The sequence below is a fragment of the Zea mays genome, chromosome 3 (genome assembly GCF_902167145.1).
Source record: "Zea mays cultivar B73 chromosome 3, Zm-B73-REFERENCE-NAM-5.0, whole genome shotgun sequence".
NCBI lineage: Eukaryota > Viridiplantae > Streptophyta > Magnoliopsida > Poales > Poaceae > Zea > Zea mays.
In genome coordinates, this window is record NC_050098.1 from 194,518,599 (window position 1) to 194,535,360 (window position 16,762).

Genomic DNA, 16,762 nt, shown 5'->3' on the forward strand with positions numbered 1-16,762 from the left:
TTTTCTTGCTGTAATGGCCTCAAGGGGAAGGGGACTGGTCACAGACTTGTATATTATGGATAATATATTACACTAAGGGCTGGTTTGGCAGCCCAAAACCCCACTGGTTTCCTGGCCTTTTCTTTGGGAAAAAAGCTCACACAAATTATTTCTTTGGGTTTGTCCATCTGATTGTTTGGAAGCCTATCATCCGGCTGATATTTGCTTAGGGAAAAACTTTTTTCCAGCGGGAAACAGCCCTGGACCTCTCGAGGTCAGGTGATTCTTCCCATTGGCTCCCCGCGACATCAATGCTAGCCTCAAGAGGTCTCCCCATTTGTTCCCAAACAGTGGCGAGAAAATACACCCAAGAGGAAAAATTCTTCTAGGAAATTAAGTGACATCTAAAATCCCATTGATGGATATCTTACCTAGGATTTTTCGCACGTTACTGCCAAACCAGCCCTAAGTCGTAGCAAGTCCCTTTGAATGAACAGCTCGATTGAAGAAGAATCCGTCTTGGTAATGGGTAAGGTTCCCATGAATTTGTCAAGACGTCAAGGCTATCCAGATTTATATTTTCATGACCATATGATTAGAAGTTCTAGATGGCCACGTGAGAGCCGTATGGGCGTGTTGTCCTTTGGGTTTGGGGTTGACAACCAATACGTACCCACACGGACTAACCTCCATTTCCTTGAGCAGGTGCCAGGTGGAAATACCATGGAACAATTGCTGTCCTGCTGGCTGCTGCTATACACTGGTGAGATGTACTATATATATATATGTCGGATAGGACTGGCACGACACTTTGGACGAATCCAAACCCAACAACCTTGAATTCCTTGACAAGCCTACGTATATACTCATATAAAGAATACCACGGCACTGCTCCGGTTGAAAATTCCATCTTCCAAAGAGATTCCGTGCACCTCCTAGTTCATACAAATGAACTGCAAACGCTAGTTAGTAAAAGAAGCGGTTGTAGTTTCGATTGTGGATTTTTTAATAATCTCGATATTTTTGAAACCAGGACTAGAGATCCAAACCTAAAGAGCATGATCTTTAGTCCTGGTTGCCTAAATCAGAACAAAAGGTTTTACTAATCCAAAAAAATAATTGACAACCGCTACTCCGATTGAAAAAAAAAAAGCACACACGCACATCTTACCAAAGAGATTCTGCCCACCTTCGAGTTCATACAAATGTACCGCAAACGCTAGCTAAGCTAGTAGAAAAAAGTGGCTATCTAGTCCTGGATTTGTAAGGACGTCACCCGCCCGCTGGATCCTGTAAGGGTGTAAGGGCATCCTGAATTTTGAGAGAAACAATCCTCGACAGACTCGACTCATCCTAGCGTCTCTCTGAACCAAACACCGTTTACAATGAGATTAATAACACATACGGGCGCGAGCCTGTCCAGCCGCATACGCACGTTTCGCACGTACCGGCGGATGCAGAAAAATAGCTGTAAAATAAATTATTTTACATCTACTCGTGTAGCTCACGTCTGCCATATACAGATAATCAAACAGGTGCTTGCATAAAGTCAATGTATACGATAGCTCAGGATCAAATAGTGCAGATAACCAATCACATGGATAGAATCTCCCATCATCTCTGCAAGAGCATGCCTTTGATCCTGTGCTCCGCCATTTCACCCTCTTGTACCTCTAAAGGAACAAGCTGCAGACTGAAACCCTCATCCTAATCGATACAGCTTCTGAACCCACCCACACAAGTCTCCACGGAGTTTCTTGGTTCCTTTTATTACGCAAGAGGAAAAGGAAAAAAAAACGCGAGGCAGTAGGCCCTTGATACCGCAAAAGATTCGTTCGATAGCCCATTCACACCAGGCCGGCCCAACCGCCCGCGACCAACCCCAGCCACCCCCAACAAGCCGCGTGTCGGTGAGTCGTGAGTACCGTAGCCGCGTCGACGGAGAGGCCCAGTCACACTCGCATCGCACGCCACCTCGCCCGACGTCGGGTAGTGCTTGTTGGGAACGCGTCTCCGCGAGGCATCTGTCATATCGACTGCCTCGTCGGAGTCCCGGCGAGGATGAGCTCCTCTGACCTGGGGCATGACCTGCACGCCACGTCGGGATCTGGAACCCGCCTCGCCTCCCACGTGACATCATGGACAAGAAGAACGGCAGAGAAGGATCGGAACGGCACGTGCAGTCTCGCAGTCGCAGCTGACGGCCGCCTCCTTCCTTCCCCACTTCAGCAGCCACCCCTCTCGCCCCCCACCCTATAAATACTCCCCGAAACCCATCTGCTTAAACATTACTTATCCGTCTCAAAGCAGCCTAGTGCCGCAAAGTCAGTCCAGTCCACAGGCCTTCTTCAAGCAGATATATAGCAGTACCGTCCATGGGCAACTGCACGGCGTCGCAGCGCGCAGCGGAGTCGTGGGCCGACGACGGCGAGTGGGAGGAGGCGGCGTCATCGTCGCCGTTGTCGTCGGAGGGCGACCACCACCACCATCATCATCACCGCGACGAGAGGAGAGAGGATCACCACGACTCCGAGGTGACCATCAGGATCACCAAGAGGCAGCTGCACGAGCTGATTGAGAAGAACGGCGGCGGCCACGGGTTACCGCTACCGGGGTCCGGGAGGCGCCGGCGGTCGTCCGCGGAGCAGCTGCTGGCCGACATCATGGACTCCGGCGAGGTGCACCACCGCGACCACCACAGGGAGGACCACTGGCACTGGAAGCCCGCGCTGCAGAGCATCCCCGAGACCGTCGAGTCATCATGACTGTCATGCATGATCTTTCTTGGTGTTTGGTGGTTCAGTAGCTCGATCAGGGGTCGTTATTTTCGCCTCTTGTTCGGTGTGCAAGTGTAGTCGCTAGCTAATCGGTGACACGGTGTACATATCAAAGTTTTCAGACATGTACATATAGGTCTAGGGAGGTGGGAGTTCATTGTTAGGTTAGGTCCATTATATTTCAGATGTGTGGGAAAAGAAGAATCTGTGCATGGCCAATTGCTCAAGTTGTTGTTTTGTGTTCATGCATGCGCCGTCCACGAGGATATATATACAGAGGAATTTCTGGTTATAGGAACAAAAGTAATGCGGAAATACGACTGAAACTTAAACTGGATCGCCGTCCGCGCGCCGAGGCCTGGGAAGAGGAACTTGGCTTTTTCACTCGGCCGCGGTCAGGGGCAGGGCTTTTTCAACATTTCAATGTTACGAGTTTATTTCATAAATGTGAAAATTAAAATTGTGGCAAAGGTTATTGTTGTTCATCAATGAAGCATTAACCAATGCCGTTACGAGTTTATTTGAAACAAACACAAACGCACGCTGTTACATGCATTCGGCAGTTCAAACGAACAAGTGACACAAACGCCTCGATGACATCTCGGCCTGCTAGCTGCAGCCCAGTGTATTGAGACCGCCCGCCGTCTTCAAAATGGCGAGGTCTCGTCGTCTTGGGGACTTGGGACAGGTCCCGAGCATGGCCTCCAAAGAATTCCTCCTCGCCTTCCTTGTTATCATCCTCCATGGCGCAGCCGCAACGACCACGGTCCATGCCGCAAACATCATCGACCGGTGCTGGCGCCGGCAGCCCAACTGGGCGGCCAACCGGCAGCGGCTCGCCGCGTGCTCGGTGGGCTTCGCCGGGAAGATGCGGCAGAACCGCGGGCCCGGGGTCACCGCGTACACGGTGACCGACCCCGGCGACGACCCGGTGCGCCCGCGGCCGGGCACGCTGCGGTACGGCGCGACGGTGCTGGGCGGGAAGGTCTGGATCACCTTCGAGAGGGGCATGCACATCAGGCTGGCCCAGCCGCTGTTCGTGAGGAGCTTCACGGCCATCGACGGGCGCGGCGCCGACGTGCACATCGCCGGCGGCGCGGGCATCGTGCTGCACGAGGTGAGCGGCGTCATCATCCACGGGCTGCACATCCACGACATCCGCTCGCAGCCGGAGGGCCCGGCGGTCAGGCCCGGCGGCGCCGTGCGGCCTGCTGGCGGTGGCGGTGGCAGCGGCAGCGGCACGGACGGCGACGCCATCCGGGTGGTGGCGAGCAGCAAGGTGTGGATCGACCACAACTCGCTGTCGCGGTGCGAGGACGGGCTGGTGGACGTGACGGTCGGCTCCAACGACGTGACCGTCTCGAACAACTGGTTCTTCAACCACGACAAGGTCATGCTGCTCGGCCACGACGACGGCCACGCCGCCGACAGCCGGATGCGCGTCACCGTCGCGTTCAACCGGTTCGGACCCAACGTCAACCAGCGCATGCCGAGGTGAGGTCTGTAGTCTGTACTGTACCTGATCGTGGCTTTGTTTGCACCATTAAGGACTTGCGAGTACTACTAGGCAGTGTGATTGTACTGCAGGATTAGGCACGGCTACGCTCACGTCGTGAACAATGTGTACTTGGGATGGAGAGATTACGCCATCGGAGGAAGCATGGGACCGAGCGTCAAGAGCGAGGGCAACCTGTTCGTGGCCTCCGGCACAGCGGAGAACAGGAAGGTGTTCCAGTCTCAGCCTTTTATCAGTTGCGTTGTCTCTTTTTTGTTGTTTGCAGCTCTGGTTACATTGTATTGTAATCTGTGTAGGTGACGAGAAGGATGCCGTTCGCCGGGAGGGATTGGGATTGGGCCTCCGTCGGGGACTCCTTCGAGAACGGCGCTTTCTTCAAGCAGACGGGCAGCAGGGTGCAGCCGAATTACAACAAGCACCAGGCCTTCGCGGCGGCCAGCTCCAACCAAGTGAGGTCGCTGACCAAGGACGCCGGCGCTCTCAGCTGCTCGGTCGGGTCTGCGTGCTGATCAAATGCGCCCGCCACTATCAGAGTTATACATGTTTCGTTATTAGCTTGGCACTCTTACATATTTGTACGTTCGTCTGTCGTAGCCTCTGTGTCTCAATGCGTCTCCTTTCTGCCATGCATGGTGCGGCAGAACAACATGAAGTTTTATTAGACTATCCGCAGCGGTTACTTCTAAATTTTTCTCTCCATATCACTTTTTTGTGTCACATCATTAACATTTTATCCCTTACTTTTTTTATCTCCCGCAGCGGTTCCCCATATATTCTCCCACTATACCCCACTACAACTATAAAATATCACTATTCAACCCTATTCATCATCTATTATCATTTTTTCTTCAACTATTAAATACGTGAACAGTGTTAGAGGAGCACGGTGGCTGTGGCGGAGCGCTGTTTACTTCGGCCTCGTAGGGGCCCTGGCAGGGGGCGCCGCTGCGGCCATAGCGGGCACTCTGTAGCCGAGGGTAAAGAGAGGGGGCCTCGCGCGACAACCCGTACGGACAGCCTTAGACGTTGGAGCAACCAACCTAAAAAGAACATGAAAGTGGGGTCAGACCCCAGGGGAAGACCAAGCATAAAGATGGTCTGGTCGGTTCCCTTTCTATGGGCCATTTTGGTCTTTGCACATTCGCCACAGACTAGTAACGAAGATCTACGAGGCTCGTTGTATTTTTCTTATATTTGTTCGATTCTGGGACAACCGCACAAGCGCCATTCCCGCTCTACCAAAGCACCAATCCACCAAAAACTTGCGGAGATCCGGATTAGCATTTCCAAGCCTTAAATACAAATGGCAAAGAGAATCACATCCTTGATAGACATGGAATGACCCCAAAAAAATGCTCAGGGTAACGGTGAGCGCATGTCAATAGGACTGAATTCATGACAACACGCGCAACTTTAACAATTGTTGTAATATTAGAGCAGAGACAGATTGGTATTCCTCAAGATGGATATTTGGATAGCAACATGAGCTTAAACAGTACAGTAATCTAAAAATATTCCAACATCCGACACAACAGTAAGGCTGACTGAGCCATGATTGAAATAAACATGATATAATAGCAACATTAAGCCGTCTAGAGACCCGCCGACAAGATGCAAAACAGCCCTCATGTGTTGGTTGCCCTGGTGTATATCTGCTGGCTGGAATGAACAGAGATCATCCTTATGAATCCCCTTGCCATCAGATCCTTGATTGCCCTCCGTGCCAATGATCCATTAATCTATGAGTCAAAAGAAACAAAACTTTGCTTTTATTCACATGCTGCTTAATGAGATATATTGAACTACCATGCTTACATCACATGAGGAACTACCATGAACATCCATGTACAAAGGACTGGAAATGGGGTCTTACAAATGGTAAATAGAGACATGAGTGAATCATTCATCCACATCACAATTCATGTTAAGACAGCGTTTGGTGGTCATTCTTGACCAGCTTCAGGAGCTGCTTTGGGCGTGATGCTACCAAACAGGTTCATGACAACAAGCTCCTCGGTGAATCTCCCTAAAAAACAGAGAGCCGCGAGCTGAAAAAAGTAGCTTTCACCATCCCCTTCTCACACAGGATGGACTGCTGCTCTAGGTCGACAAGTTGTGGCTCCTCCTCCCTCACTCACACAACCAGCAGTGGAGAAGAGGCTCAAGCGGCCAGGAATGGCAACGAGAGGCAGGGCAGTGCACAAGGCATGGCATGAGGTGCCTCATCAAATCTTACACAAAATACAAACATATTGGACACCCCAAACTGATCCTATATATACCCTAATCCCAGGTGACTACACAATCCATTTTATAAACAATCCAACAGCCTAACCAATAGCCACATTAACTGAAATGAAGAAAGGATAACAAATGCTACATGGCAGGTCACAAACAAGGATGCTGCTTTCCTATAATTGTATCCAAACAGCTAAACAAGTTCTACAGCCCTCGTCAAAATAAGCACAATGGATTGTTTTCAACGACACAGAAAATTAATTGCATGCAAAATGTGCAGACTAGGGACCTGTATGAAGCAAATATAAACCAAATCTATGTAAAACATAAAAAAACCAATCCATGCAAAACATAAGAGGCACAAACTGACGGTCTAATTCTACAAGAGACTAGAGTATATATCACTACCCATTTACTATACTACTCTCCGTTCTTTTTTATTTGTTACGGTTTAGTTCAAAATAAACTAACTGGCGACAAATATTTGAGAACGGAGGTAGTATCATATCATTTGGGAAATCATGCCCAGTTCATTCACCAGATGCTAAACATACAGGCCAAAACTACCACATCGAGGCTCAATCGTCAGGAACCGATACATAGTTCCCTCCATGTGAAGCTGAGAAGGCGATGTACATTACCCTGAGACGCTCGGAGAGGACGGATGGGGTGATCTGCTTGTACTTGGGCACCTCGGAGAGCAACTTGTCATAGGTGGCCTGGTCGAAGAGCACAGCGTTGTTGACCTTCTCCTTTTGCTTACCCTTGCTCCACTTCTTCTTCTTCTGCTTCCCGCCTCCGGACTTGGCCGGCTTGGACGACGGCGGCGGGGCCTTATCCTTCTTCGGGGCCTGAGAGAACCACAGAAACGGTCAGCAACAGACGGTTAGGCCGCAGGTGCGTGGAGAGAAGAGGCGACAGATGCACCATGGCAGAGGTGGTGGCGTAGGCGCGAGGCGAGCGACGGAGAGGAAGGGGCGGCGGCGGGAGTTGATGCGCGTCGGGGCGAGCAGCAGGTATATGAGTTGGACGCTAGGGTTTTGAGCTGGTGTTGCTCTCCACCGTCTGATGCGATCGAAGGTCTGCGATGCCTTTTCGGTGATGCAGCTGGCGCTACGCATACATCCAGAGTACTCCATATTTTATCTATTTACTACATAACACTCCCTAAGAAGGACTGTACAACAGTACTAGTGCACATGCAAAAGTTATAGGAGGGTCAAAATTTAAAAGTAGGACAGCCTAGCGTTCCAATTCCAAGGTCCAAGCCTCCAAGGCTGCTCCCAGCAACTCGTTTCTTTCTTCGAGAGAGGGCAAAAACCGGCAAGGGGAGCGAAGCGGAGAGTCTCGAGAGCAAGGGAGCGCGGTGACGTCATCGTTTTCCAAGGTTTCTCGATCGGCTGCTATGGCGACCAGGGCGGCGTCGAGATTCCTGCAGCGCAGGCTCCTGTCTTCCGGCGGCAAGGTCCTCAGCGAGGAGGAGAAGGCCGCGGAGAAAGTGTACATCAAGGTCCAGATTTGTCCCCTATTTCTCTCGCCCTTCCTTCCTTGCTCTGTTCAGGTAGAGCCTTCGGTTCCTGATCGAGACGCGATTGTGGGTATGCGACCGGTGATACGATTTTAGGACTCTCTTCTAGTTCCGCAAGTGTTGGAGCAGAGTTGTGATGCGGTGTTTCTGTGTGACCGCGTCCTTGCGGCGACCTCCGTGCTTGCTGGGACATGGAGAATGGAGGTTTTTTTCCCCCTGGGGTTCCTTGTTGTAGTAAGAGCATCTCTAAATCTCAGTTTAAGGAGTTATTAGGAAAAAAAACACGTCTCTAATAGTACCCTAAACAATGTTGCTAAATTTAAGAAGTTGCTGCTGCTCTGATAGATGTACTGCATGAAATACTTGAGTCTTGATATGACCTATCTACCATCTATACAAGCCTGGTGCTCATAGTGGGTCCGCAAGTGTTGTGGCTTGGGGAATTTTATGGGGGCATTTGTGATTATACCCCTGTATAGCCTTGCAATTGTTATTTTACCCCTCGCTTTTCAACTTTATGATTTTACCCCTTCGTTTTGAAAACTAAGCTCTGTCATACCTCTGCGCCGTTACGTGCAATTAACGGTGTTAAATCTGATGTGGAAAGACAAAAATGCCTATGCAATTTGTTGTGATTTTACCCCTGTTGGGGTTGTGCCAATACAGAATAGGAGGGTAGTTCGGACCTTTCATCCATTGTTTTCACATTTTTTAGTTTTTAATTACTAATTCTGATTTTCACTAACAGTGTTGAGATGGAGGGGCAAAGATAGCTTTGTTTTCAAAACAGAGGGGTAAAATCACAATTACCAACGAAGGGTATAATCACAATTGTCCCATTTTTTAGGTTGCCTTATGCTGATGAATGTGGTTATGTGTGGTTTAAGTGTGCTGTTCGTTAATGAAATTGGATAGTATCCTACACTCCTGAGCCAGTAACACATCAACTTATGATGGCTGCCTACCTGGCCATACTTTTGGCCCTTGGTCGGCATTTGTTTGAGATGCATGCTTATTTGTTTTACAATCTTTGACTGAATGTGGTTGTTTTTGGTTTTAAAATTATGAAGGTTACTTTATAAGCTCCTGTTACAGCCAGATTGTTGTGGGCTCATTGAAAAGCATACATGTTATTTTCTTTTGTGTATGATGATTTCATTAGCTGACTATTTTGTTGTCTTCTTACAAAGCATCCATCGCCACTTTTAATGAACTAATGCATAAAAGTCTTGTGATTCACATAAGCATTTGTTTGGAATCATTAATGTGGATGTTGCTTGCTTTGCAGTTTTTCACTTGTAAACCTTAAGGCATAGATGTTAAGAGTTATGTTATCCACATAAGCCTGTTATAATTGGATTTTGATGCCATCTGTTTATTTTAGCCTTTCTTAATTTAAATTTAACACTTACATGTGCAAAATGAATTTCAAGATCTAGACATTTAGGTCACGCCAATGAGCTTGGCATGACTCCTCCAACTGCCAAGCTGCTTGGTGTGACCCAAGAGGTGAGTCTGTCGTGATACTTTGCATGACAATTACTCCGTTCATCCTGGTGTGACTCGTCTTGAGTCACTCCAGATGGATTGGCATGGCCAAGTTAAGGATCATGCCAAGCGCTCATTAGGCCTTGTTCCAAACCTCTAGAGCTAATTATTAGTCAGCTAATAAGTTGTTAGTTGGTTTTAGTTGGGTTGAAGCAGCTAACAATTAATAGCTATTTGAGAGGTATAACTAAACATTAGCTAGTCTATTAGCTGATCCGTTCTAAAACTCTCAGTCTCAGCTAATTTTAGCTGCTAACTATTAGTTTTAGAGGTTTGGAACAGAGCCTTAGTGTGACCAAAACAGCTACTTCTTGAAAAGTTGGTTTTGCGTGTATTACTATTAAAATTTCAGATTTAACAATGCTAAAATAAAAGAAGGCATATGAGCTTGTTGTTCATATGAAGGATGACGTGTCTTTGGAATTTTCTTAAATGTTGCCTTCTTATAGTGTAGTTAGAGACTGCAAGTGTACTGCAGAACAAGATTATGTGGTGGTGCAGACATGTCCTTAGTGACATCAGGATAGCATTCTGCACCCATGATCCAGTAATGCATTAATTTATATTTATTTGGTTCATCGTGCTTATTTTACTTTTTGTTTCTATATTGTGACATTGTCGATTCTTGTGACTTGCTCCTGGTTTTACATTTCATTGGTTGACTCTTTGTAAAACTTCAGTACTTCACACTCTGAATGTATTGTCATAAGTAACCATAAGTTAGTTTTATCATCCACTTTTGGCTTATGTGGTAGATGAATAAAACTGGTTTTGAGTATGTAATTCGGTAATACAATTAGAGTTCTAGAACTTGGGAATTTCTAGTATATATGTGAAATGTTACTTTTTTGTATGTGCCTGGCCTTCAAGGTAAACATTTGCATTAAAAATGACTGCATTACTGCAGTGAAAACTTGCGCTACATGTTGAATGATGAAAATGAATGCTTTATGTGATACCTTCAACTGTAAAAAATTTATACCTCAGAGTGTCATACATGGTGTGATAATTGCTCAAGTGGTATTTGGATAAGCTAACCTTTTTCATTGCCTCTTTTTTTTTATAGTAGAAATCCTCAGGTACCCTTTTTGGGGTTATTTCCTATTCTTTGGATATGCCCTGACGTTGTTCTTGATGCTATATGGTAATAACATGCCAGCTGCATTTTGATTTTACTGCAGAAAATGGAACAAGAGAAGCTGGAGAAGCTCGCACGCAAGGTATGCAAATACACAATATCTCTAAACATTGAATTGAGCAACATCCTTTTGTGTTCAATCCAGTGTTGTCATAAAAGGCTGTGTAGTCCGTACATGCCGTTTAAACACTACACACTGACTAGCTATGTCCATTTGATTGGCTGTTTATCCCGTTTATTTGACCATGTAGCCTGAATAAATGTTAAATGATAGGCGCCCATCTGTTTACCATTTAGCGTTCTTGTGAACATTGGCTCAATGATAATCTTATGCTATGTTGATGCTATGTATTTTACAAATTCTCTTGGAATCATGAATGTTTTACTGGTGTATATCTTTGGTTATATGTATGTTTGCTCTTGTTGAGTAGGAGCTATGTCTTTTTTGTTTTGTTGCTGGAGGTTATGAAAACATAAAACTGTCTATTGCTCTTACACAAGATCTAACATTGATCCCAGGGCCCCAGCTCAGGAGAGCAACCTTCGTCGACTACAGTCTCTGCAGCAAGTGATGTGAAGACTGGGGCTGGGCCAACAGAGTCAGCGTCTGCAAACGTGTCTACCGACAAGAACAGGAACTACGCTGTCCTGGCAGGCACAATTGCTGCTCTGAGTGGCCTGGGTTGGTATCTATTGTCAAAGCCTAAGAAGTCGGAGGAGGTTGTGGACTGAAGAGGGGGTTACGAATGCGAGCTGTGGATGGTTGGCCTTATATTTCACCATGGTTTACTTTCTGCGCACACCTTCTGGAAATAATTGTTGAAACATACGCTGCAGTCTGCATTACTTGTTCTGAGGCCTGTTGCAACACCGAACATTGAAGTCTGTACTCGAGACGTTCCGTAGTTCTCTCCCTCGCTTGACAGGTTGCAAATGTTGAGTGATGCTTGTCCTACGTCGTTGCTGGAGAAGTGGAGAGGTTTTTTTGGTACTGATGTTTTGAATGTAAACTCGTTGCCACTGGCCAGCACACATGACGAAGAGCATTCTGTGATAATGAGAATGTGTTACACGCGTTCCCAGTCCCATATGCCTTTGCCGCAGCGGTTTTATGTATGTTCTCTAGCATACAATATATGCTTGGGCGAGGGCTCTTTTTTACACAGACTCCGTACAAACCTCATGTCATGGGGCATCCGATGGTATAAACCCTTGTAGGCCTCTTACGCTTTGGAACACCTAAGGGCTCTCAACTATCCTTGGTGGGAGGTGGGATTGAGTGGATTTAAATTTTAAATAAATCAAAATTTTTTATAAATTTTTTTAATCTACATGAGATAGAAATAATCGAACAAATCTAATAAGATAAGCGTCTAGGTTCCCTCCCATGCTGAGGTACCTTATATTATAAACTTAGGTTCCTCACGTCTTAAAGATACCTAACAATACAAAGCCTCTGTAGTCCCTGACATCATGGACACTTAACATTAAAAGCCCTGAGGCCCCACACACTGGCTATTACTAGGCTAAAGGATGCTGGGGGGCCTGCCAAGGGTCATATTAGAGATGGTAACAGGCATGTACCTGTCACATACTTATATCTATTATAAAATCTTACTCGTCGGGGTTACCCATATAAGGTCACAGGTATAAAATCTTACCCATATTTGTACCTGTGCAGGTAATTTTATCTTTCGAGTCACCTATACCCGCTAGAAAAGTCTAAAACACCGATATGTCGATCACTAAAAATGTCAAACAAACACATAAAAAATAGTTCAACTTAAAATACAACAAACCATTTGATTACATAACTTGATAAGTAAATACAATAAACGGAAAAGTATTTTCTTTTAGCTAAGACGACTTTAATTACATAGTAAATATCGATATCATATGTGTATATCATGGGTACACGGATATGGGTAGTACTCACCCATACCTGTACCTGCCTACCCGACAGGTAGAGATTCTCGTCCATTAGCATACCTGCAGGTAAAGAAATTATCTCATATCCACCTTTATATCAGATATGAGATAATTCTTAACAAGATTTTCTCATACTTGCGGGTAAAGAATTTTTTAACAAGATTTTCATTGTCATTACCTTAGTTGAGTTAGTACTTCGAAATTTCTTTTACTTTAACATTTCTAGTTTCTATAACGCTGACATTAGAATCTAAAACATTCCCCACATGGGCATATATAACGCTTACTTTGTATTAGTTAACATGAACGATTAAGGGCTTGTTTGTTTACCCCCATGGATTATATAATCTGGATTATTTTTGGAGGATTATATAATCTGAATTATATAATCTGGATTATATAATCTGAGTAGTCCTGTTTGTTTACCCAGATTATTTGAGTTGTTAATAGGATTCTTTTGTATGAGGAAGACAAGAATGCCCTCTATATTTGTACTAGGTCGAACCAGACAATGGCACCTGGAGCCTGGCGGCTAGGGTTAGGAGGAGTCGAGGAGGAATTATGCTGGATTTGCTGGTCGCTGGATGCCGGATAGGCGCAAAAACGATTCGGTGGATTATAATGGCATTGGTGGGTAATTTCTAGGAAACTTGAAAGGGTAGTGGGGAAGTGGGAAAAAAATAATCTGAAATAAGCACCTCCTCACTTGCTTATGGATTATCATAATCCAAGGGGTTAGATTATATAATCTGGGCAAATAAGTTGGACTGTTTGTTTGCCTCTTAGGATTATTTAATCAAGATTATATAATCTGAGGGGTAAACAAACAGGCCCTAAGAAAGGAAAAAAACAGTGAGATGCAAGGTTCACTTTACCAAAGATAAAGGCTACACACAGACTAGAGTATCAGCATGACTACAAACATATAAGGCTATATAAGCAACTCACATCCAAAGCCTTCTGTGCCTCCCTCTCAACCCAAATAATGGCATGGTCCGCTACGGCGTTGCAAGAAAGAACTATGTGCTCAAATCTACCATCCACCGGCACAACTGTTTTGACTACCGGTGGATACCTTCCGCACCTTTGTGTTTTAAGGAATTCAGTTCGTTTTTAAAAAAATATTGGACACCTTGATTAGCCTCACCCAGTGCTCTAACTAGGATACGTGAAACAGCACGGAAAGTTCAATATCAATGGTGTAAACAGCAGTATCAGTATGGATTTCTATGGTATACATGATGCAGTCTAGTATCTGAAACTAGTTGTTCTCTATTCCTGACAATTGTGAGGACACCTCCATTACTTTACTATATATTAAACGCGGACGCAAAGAAGCGACGTGAGCGTGTCCACGTTAATTTTTTTTAGCCGCTCGATCGTGTATGAACGGCCACAAAGCCATGAGCCAGGGCGCCTTTCGCATATATCCACCGCTCCACGAGACGAGGGCTTTCCAGACGCCTCCAAAGGAAGAGACCACCTTCTCGCTGCCTTCGCTCTCCTCTTCGCACTAGCCACTGGGTCCGGGCGAGGCCCGCACGGCAGACGACAGCGAGGTGCGCGCGATGCTGGCGCTGCGGGCCACGCTGGACCCAACGGTCGCCTGCTCTCGTCATGGACGTCCAGTCGTGACCCCTGCGTGCTGGCGCCATCTGGGGATTCTAAGGCGTTGCATGCGAATCCCTCGGCGCCGACATCGACAAGCGGGTTGTGCGCGGCGTGCAGACAAGCGGTGTGGTGCCCGCAACTCTTGTGTTCCGACGCCGTATGGGGGGGATTCGAGGGCGCCACCTTCGAAGCCCTCGACGTCAGGCGACCACCGGCACTGACGAGTGGGCTGTGCGCGACGTGGCCAAGCTGTTCGGCGGTCAGTACTGTGCCGTGAACGTGTTCGGTGCCTCAGCGGCCGGTGACTGGCTACGGGAGGGGAGGCAGGAGAGTTGGTGACTGGCACTGCAAACTGTTTGCATCCATCCATGATCCATCCACCCCTCCCCGGCTTTGATCTTGCATGCTGGTGCGAATCCAATCGTCCAACCATCGTAGCCTTGCGGCAGCAAGGTTGTCATGATTTTTCTATCAGATTTGAGAGAAGCAGAAAAACTGGGTTTGAATCATCGGCAATTCAGTACACGGAGAATAGAGAATGTATACACTTTATTACATATATGGACACAAAATTACAGATTTGTTCTAACAGGGGAACTTCTCCTCACAACAGATTCGAAAGTACATAAAAAAACCATCAGCTTATCTGCTAATTAAGTGAACTATTATATTAGGACTAACACAACATTACTTCTCCCTAGCTTACTAACAACAAAAACTGTAAGACTATAGTTTTGTTGGATCACAGAGAACGCATACACTTCACATAGTATTGGCGCAAGACTATAGTTTTGCTATAACAGGAGAGTTCTCCAAAATAACTAAGAGACTGCAGCTCCCTTCGTGAGCTAGCCGTGTTTGTGGAACCCTTTACAAAAGCAACAGATCTGAAAACTGCTATGTACATCAAGAACCAGTGGTGCCACTTCAGTTTACCTGCTAATTTAGTGAACGTCTTCCTGAAACTAAGCAAGCAAGGTTGAGACCACATACAAATGAGAAGCAATCATAGTTGTTTAGAAAATCCAAAAGTAGATTGCTGATTTGGTGTGCTCTGATTTAGAACAAGAACGCTCAAAGCCACAAGAAGCTATATGTAACTCAAACATGTGTTGATTAGATTTTAATACACAGGTTTCCTATTCTTTCAGTTTTAACACATCTGGTTACCTTTTCTTTTGAGCAAACATGTCTCACACACCTACAGAGTACAGACATCCATCTACCTTTTGTGACCAGACCTATAGCCCCCGCAAGTAAAATAATACTACGTATATGATTATATAATAGTGTAACAACTATGCAATATGCTTCCATATATCTATAACAATAACTTTTTATTATTATGTACATCGTTCAGGGGGAAAACTCGCGCAACGCGCAAGTAAGGCTACTAGTAAATATACAAACACAACTAACGGATATTACCTCTATTCATAAATATATGTGAATATATGACGCCGTTGACCGCTCTTTTTATTCAAAAAGAAACATGGGTTATTATTTAATTTTGTTGTGATTTGTTTTATCACTTAAAATTATTTGAGCGTGATTTGAAATCTTATACTTTTAAATAAATATTTTAAATAAGACGAGTGACCAAAGTTTTTTTAAAAAAAGTCAAAATATCATACTTTTATGAACGGATGGAGTATTGTTACTTGCATTCTAAAATACCAAATGAGGAAAGGGTACCTACATATTTTTCTTTTCATTATGAACTAGTTTGGAAACTTAAATTTCCTTCGGGCTTGAGAGGGAAATTAGTTCAATCCCTCCCTCCTCCAAAAAAAATCTCTTTCAATCCTGCTGTAAATTTGAATTTCCAAACTAGATCTATGTGATAAATCTGTCCTAGTGGATAAAGCCTGCTTGGATCCTTTAGCATTAGATCTTCAGTTATACATAATACATGTATCCCTCAAACACTCAAACCTAGGAGGCATGGCATATGGCAAGCTATCAAAAAACCTAGGACCCGTGCTTTGATTAGTACAATGAACTACGATTAATCAAAATTCTATCGAGATCAGTCTGCATGTTTACGTCAAAAACTGCTTGTTTACCTTCAGATGACAAATATCATTCTATCCAAATCAGTCCGTGCATGTTCATGTCAAAATCTAGTTATTTACCTTCACGTGGCATTCATAACTGCTATACTGGAGACTATAGGCTCCATATATTGGCATATACGGCTGAATATAGGCATATATGGCTGCTTACATGTCACACCCGGGTTTCAGAGGCACCAAGACCCGGGCGCGAACATAATTATCAGGTGTGCTGCGACCAAGTCTCACACATATGATGAATCATGGCACAGGATCAAATGTCACATCTTTACTGCTTAACAGAAATTCTATACAAAATAAATAATTATATTATAAGGAGACAATGGTCCAGCAACCCAAAGTTGACTGGGAGACGATGACCTAGACCTCTCACGAACTCGTCACAGCATCCTCCAAGCGCCTCATCCTGTGGTACCTGTTCTT

General features: G+C 45.4%; 4 protein-coding genes across 5 annotated transcripts; 3 read left to right on the forward strand and 1 right to left on the reverse strand.

Annotated features, from left to right (window-relative positions):
• The first annotated feature begins 2,282 nt into the window (after window positions 1-2,282).
• Window positions 2,283-3,000, forward strand: LOC100191569 (uncharacterized). The gene has a single exon (NM_001136999.1). The coding sequence runs from the start codon at window positions 2,355-2,357 to the stop codon at window positions 2,742-2,744; it is 390 nt and encodes a 129-aa protein (NP_001130471.1). The 5' UTR covers window positions 2,283-2,354; the 3' UTR covers window positions 2,745-3,000.
• A 334-nt stretch (window positions 3,001-3,334) lies between these two features.
• Window positions 3,335-4,967, forward strand: LOC100502180 (uncharacterized). Of its 2 annotated transcripts, XM_008675123.4 has the most exons (3): window positions 3,335-4,250; window positions 4,344-4,482; window positions 4,569-4,894. In XM_008675123.4, exons 1-3 carry the CDS (start codon window positions 3,409-3,411, stop codon window positions 4,779-4,781), a joined length of 1,194 nt encoding a protein of 397 aa, XP_008673345.3. In that variant the 5' UTR covers window positions 3,335-3,408; the 3' UTR covers window positions 4,782-4,894. The 2 variants fall into 2 exon arrangements, with proteins under 2 accessions (XP_008673345.3, NP_001183586.1); NM_001196657.1 differs by having other exon boundaries at window positions 3,487-4,250; window positions 4,344-4,967.
• Window positions 4,968-5,613: 646 nt separating this feature from the next.
• LOC100283674 (40S ribosomal protein S25-like) lies at window positions 5,614-7,496 on the reverse strand. Its single transcript, NM_001294291.1, has 3 exons — window positions 7,438-7,496; window positions 7,152-7,361; window positions 5,614-6,011 (listed from the first exon to the last, which is right to left on the reverse strand). The coding sequence occupies exons 1-3, from the start codon at window positions 7,438-7,440 to the stop codon at window positions 5,898-5,900; spliced, it is 327 nt and encodes a 108-aa protein (NP_001281220.1). The 5' UTR covers window positions 7,441-7,496; the 3' UTR covers window positions 5,614-5,897.
• A 195-nt stretch (window positions 7,497-7,691) lies between these two features.
• On the forward strand, window positions 7,692-11,812 carry LOC100276151 (F1F0-ATPase inhibitor protein). Its single transcript, NM_001150007.3, has 3 exons — window positions 7,692-8,020; window positions 10,768-10,806; window positions 11,244-11,812. The coding sequence occupies exons 1-3, from the start codon at window positions 7,916-7,918 to the stop codon at window positions 11,454-11,456; spliced, it is 357 nt and encodes a 118-aa protein (NP_001143479.1). The 5' UTR covers window positions 7,692-7,915; the 3' UTR covers window positions 11,457-11,812.
• The last annotated feature ends 4,950 nt before the right edge of the window (window positions 11,813-16,762 follow it).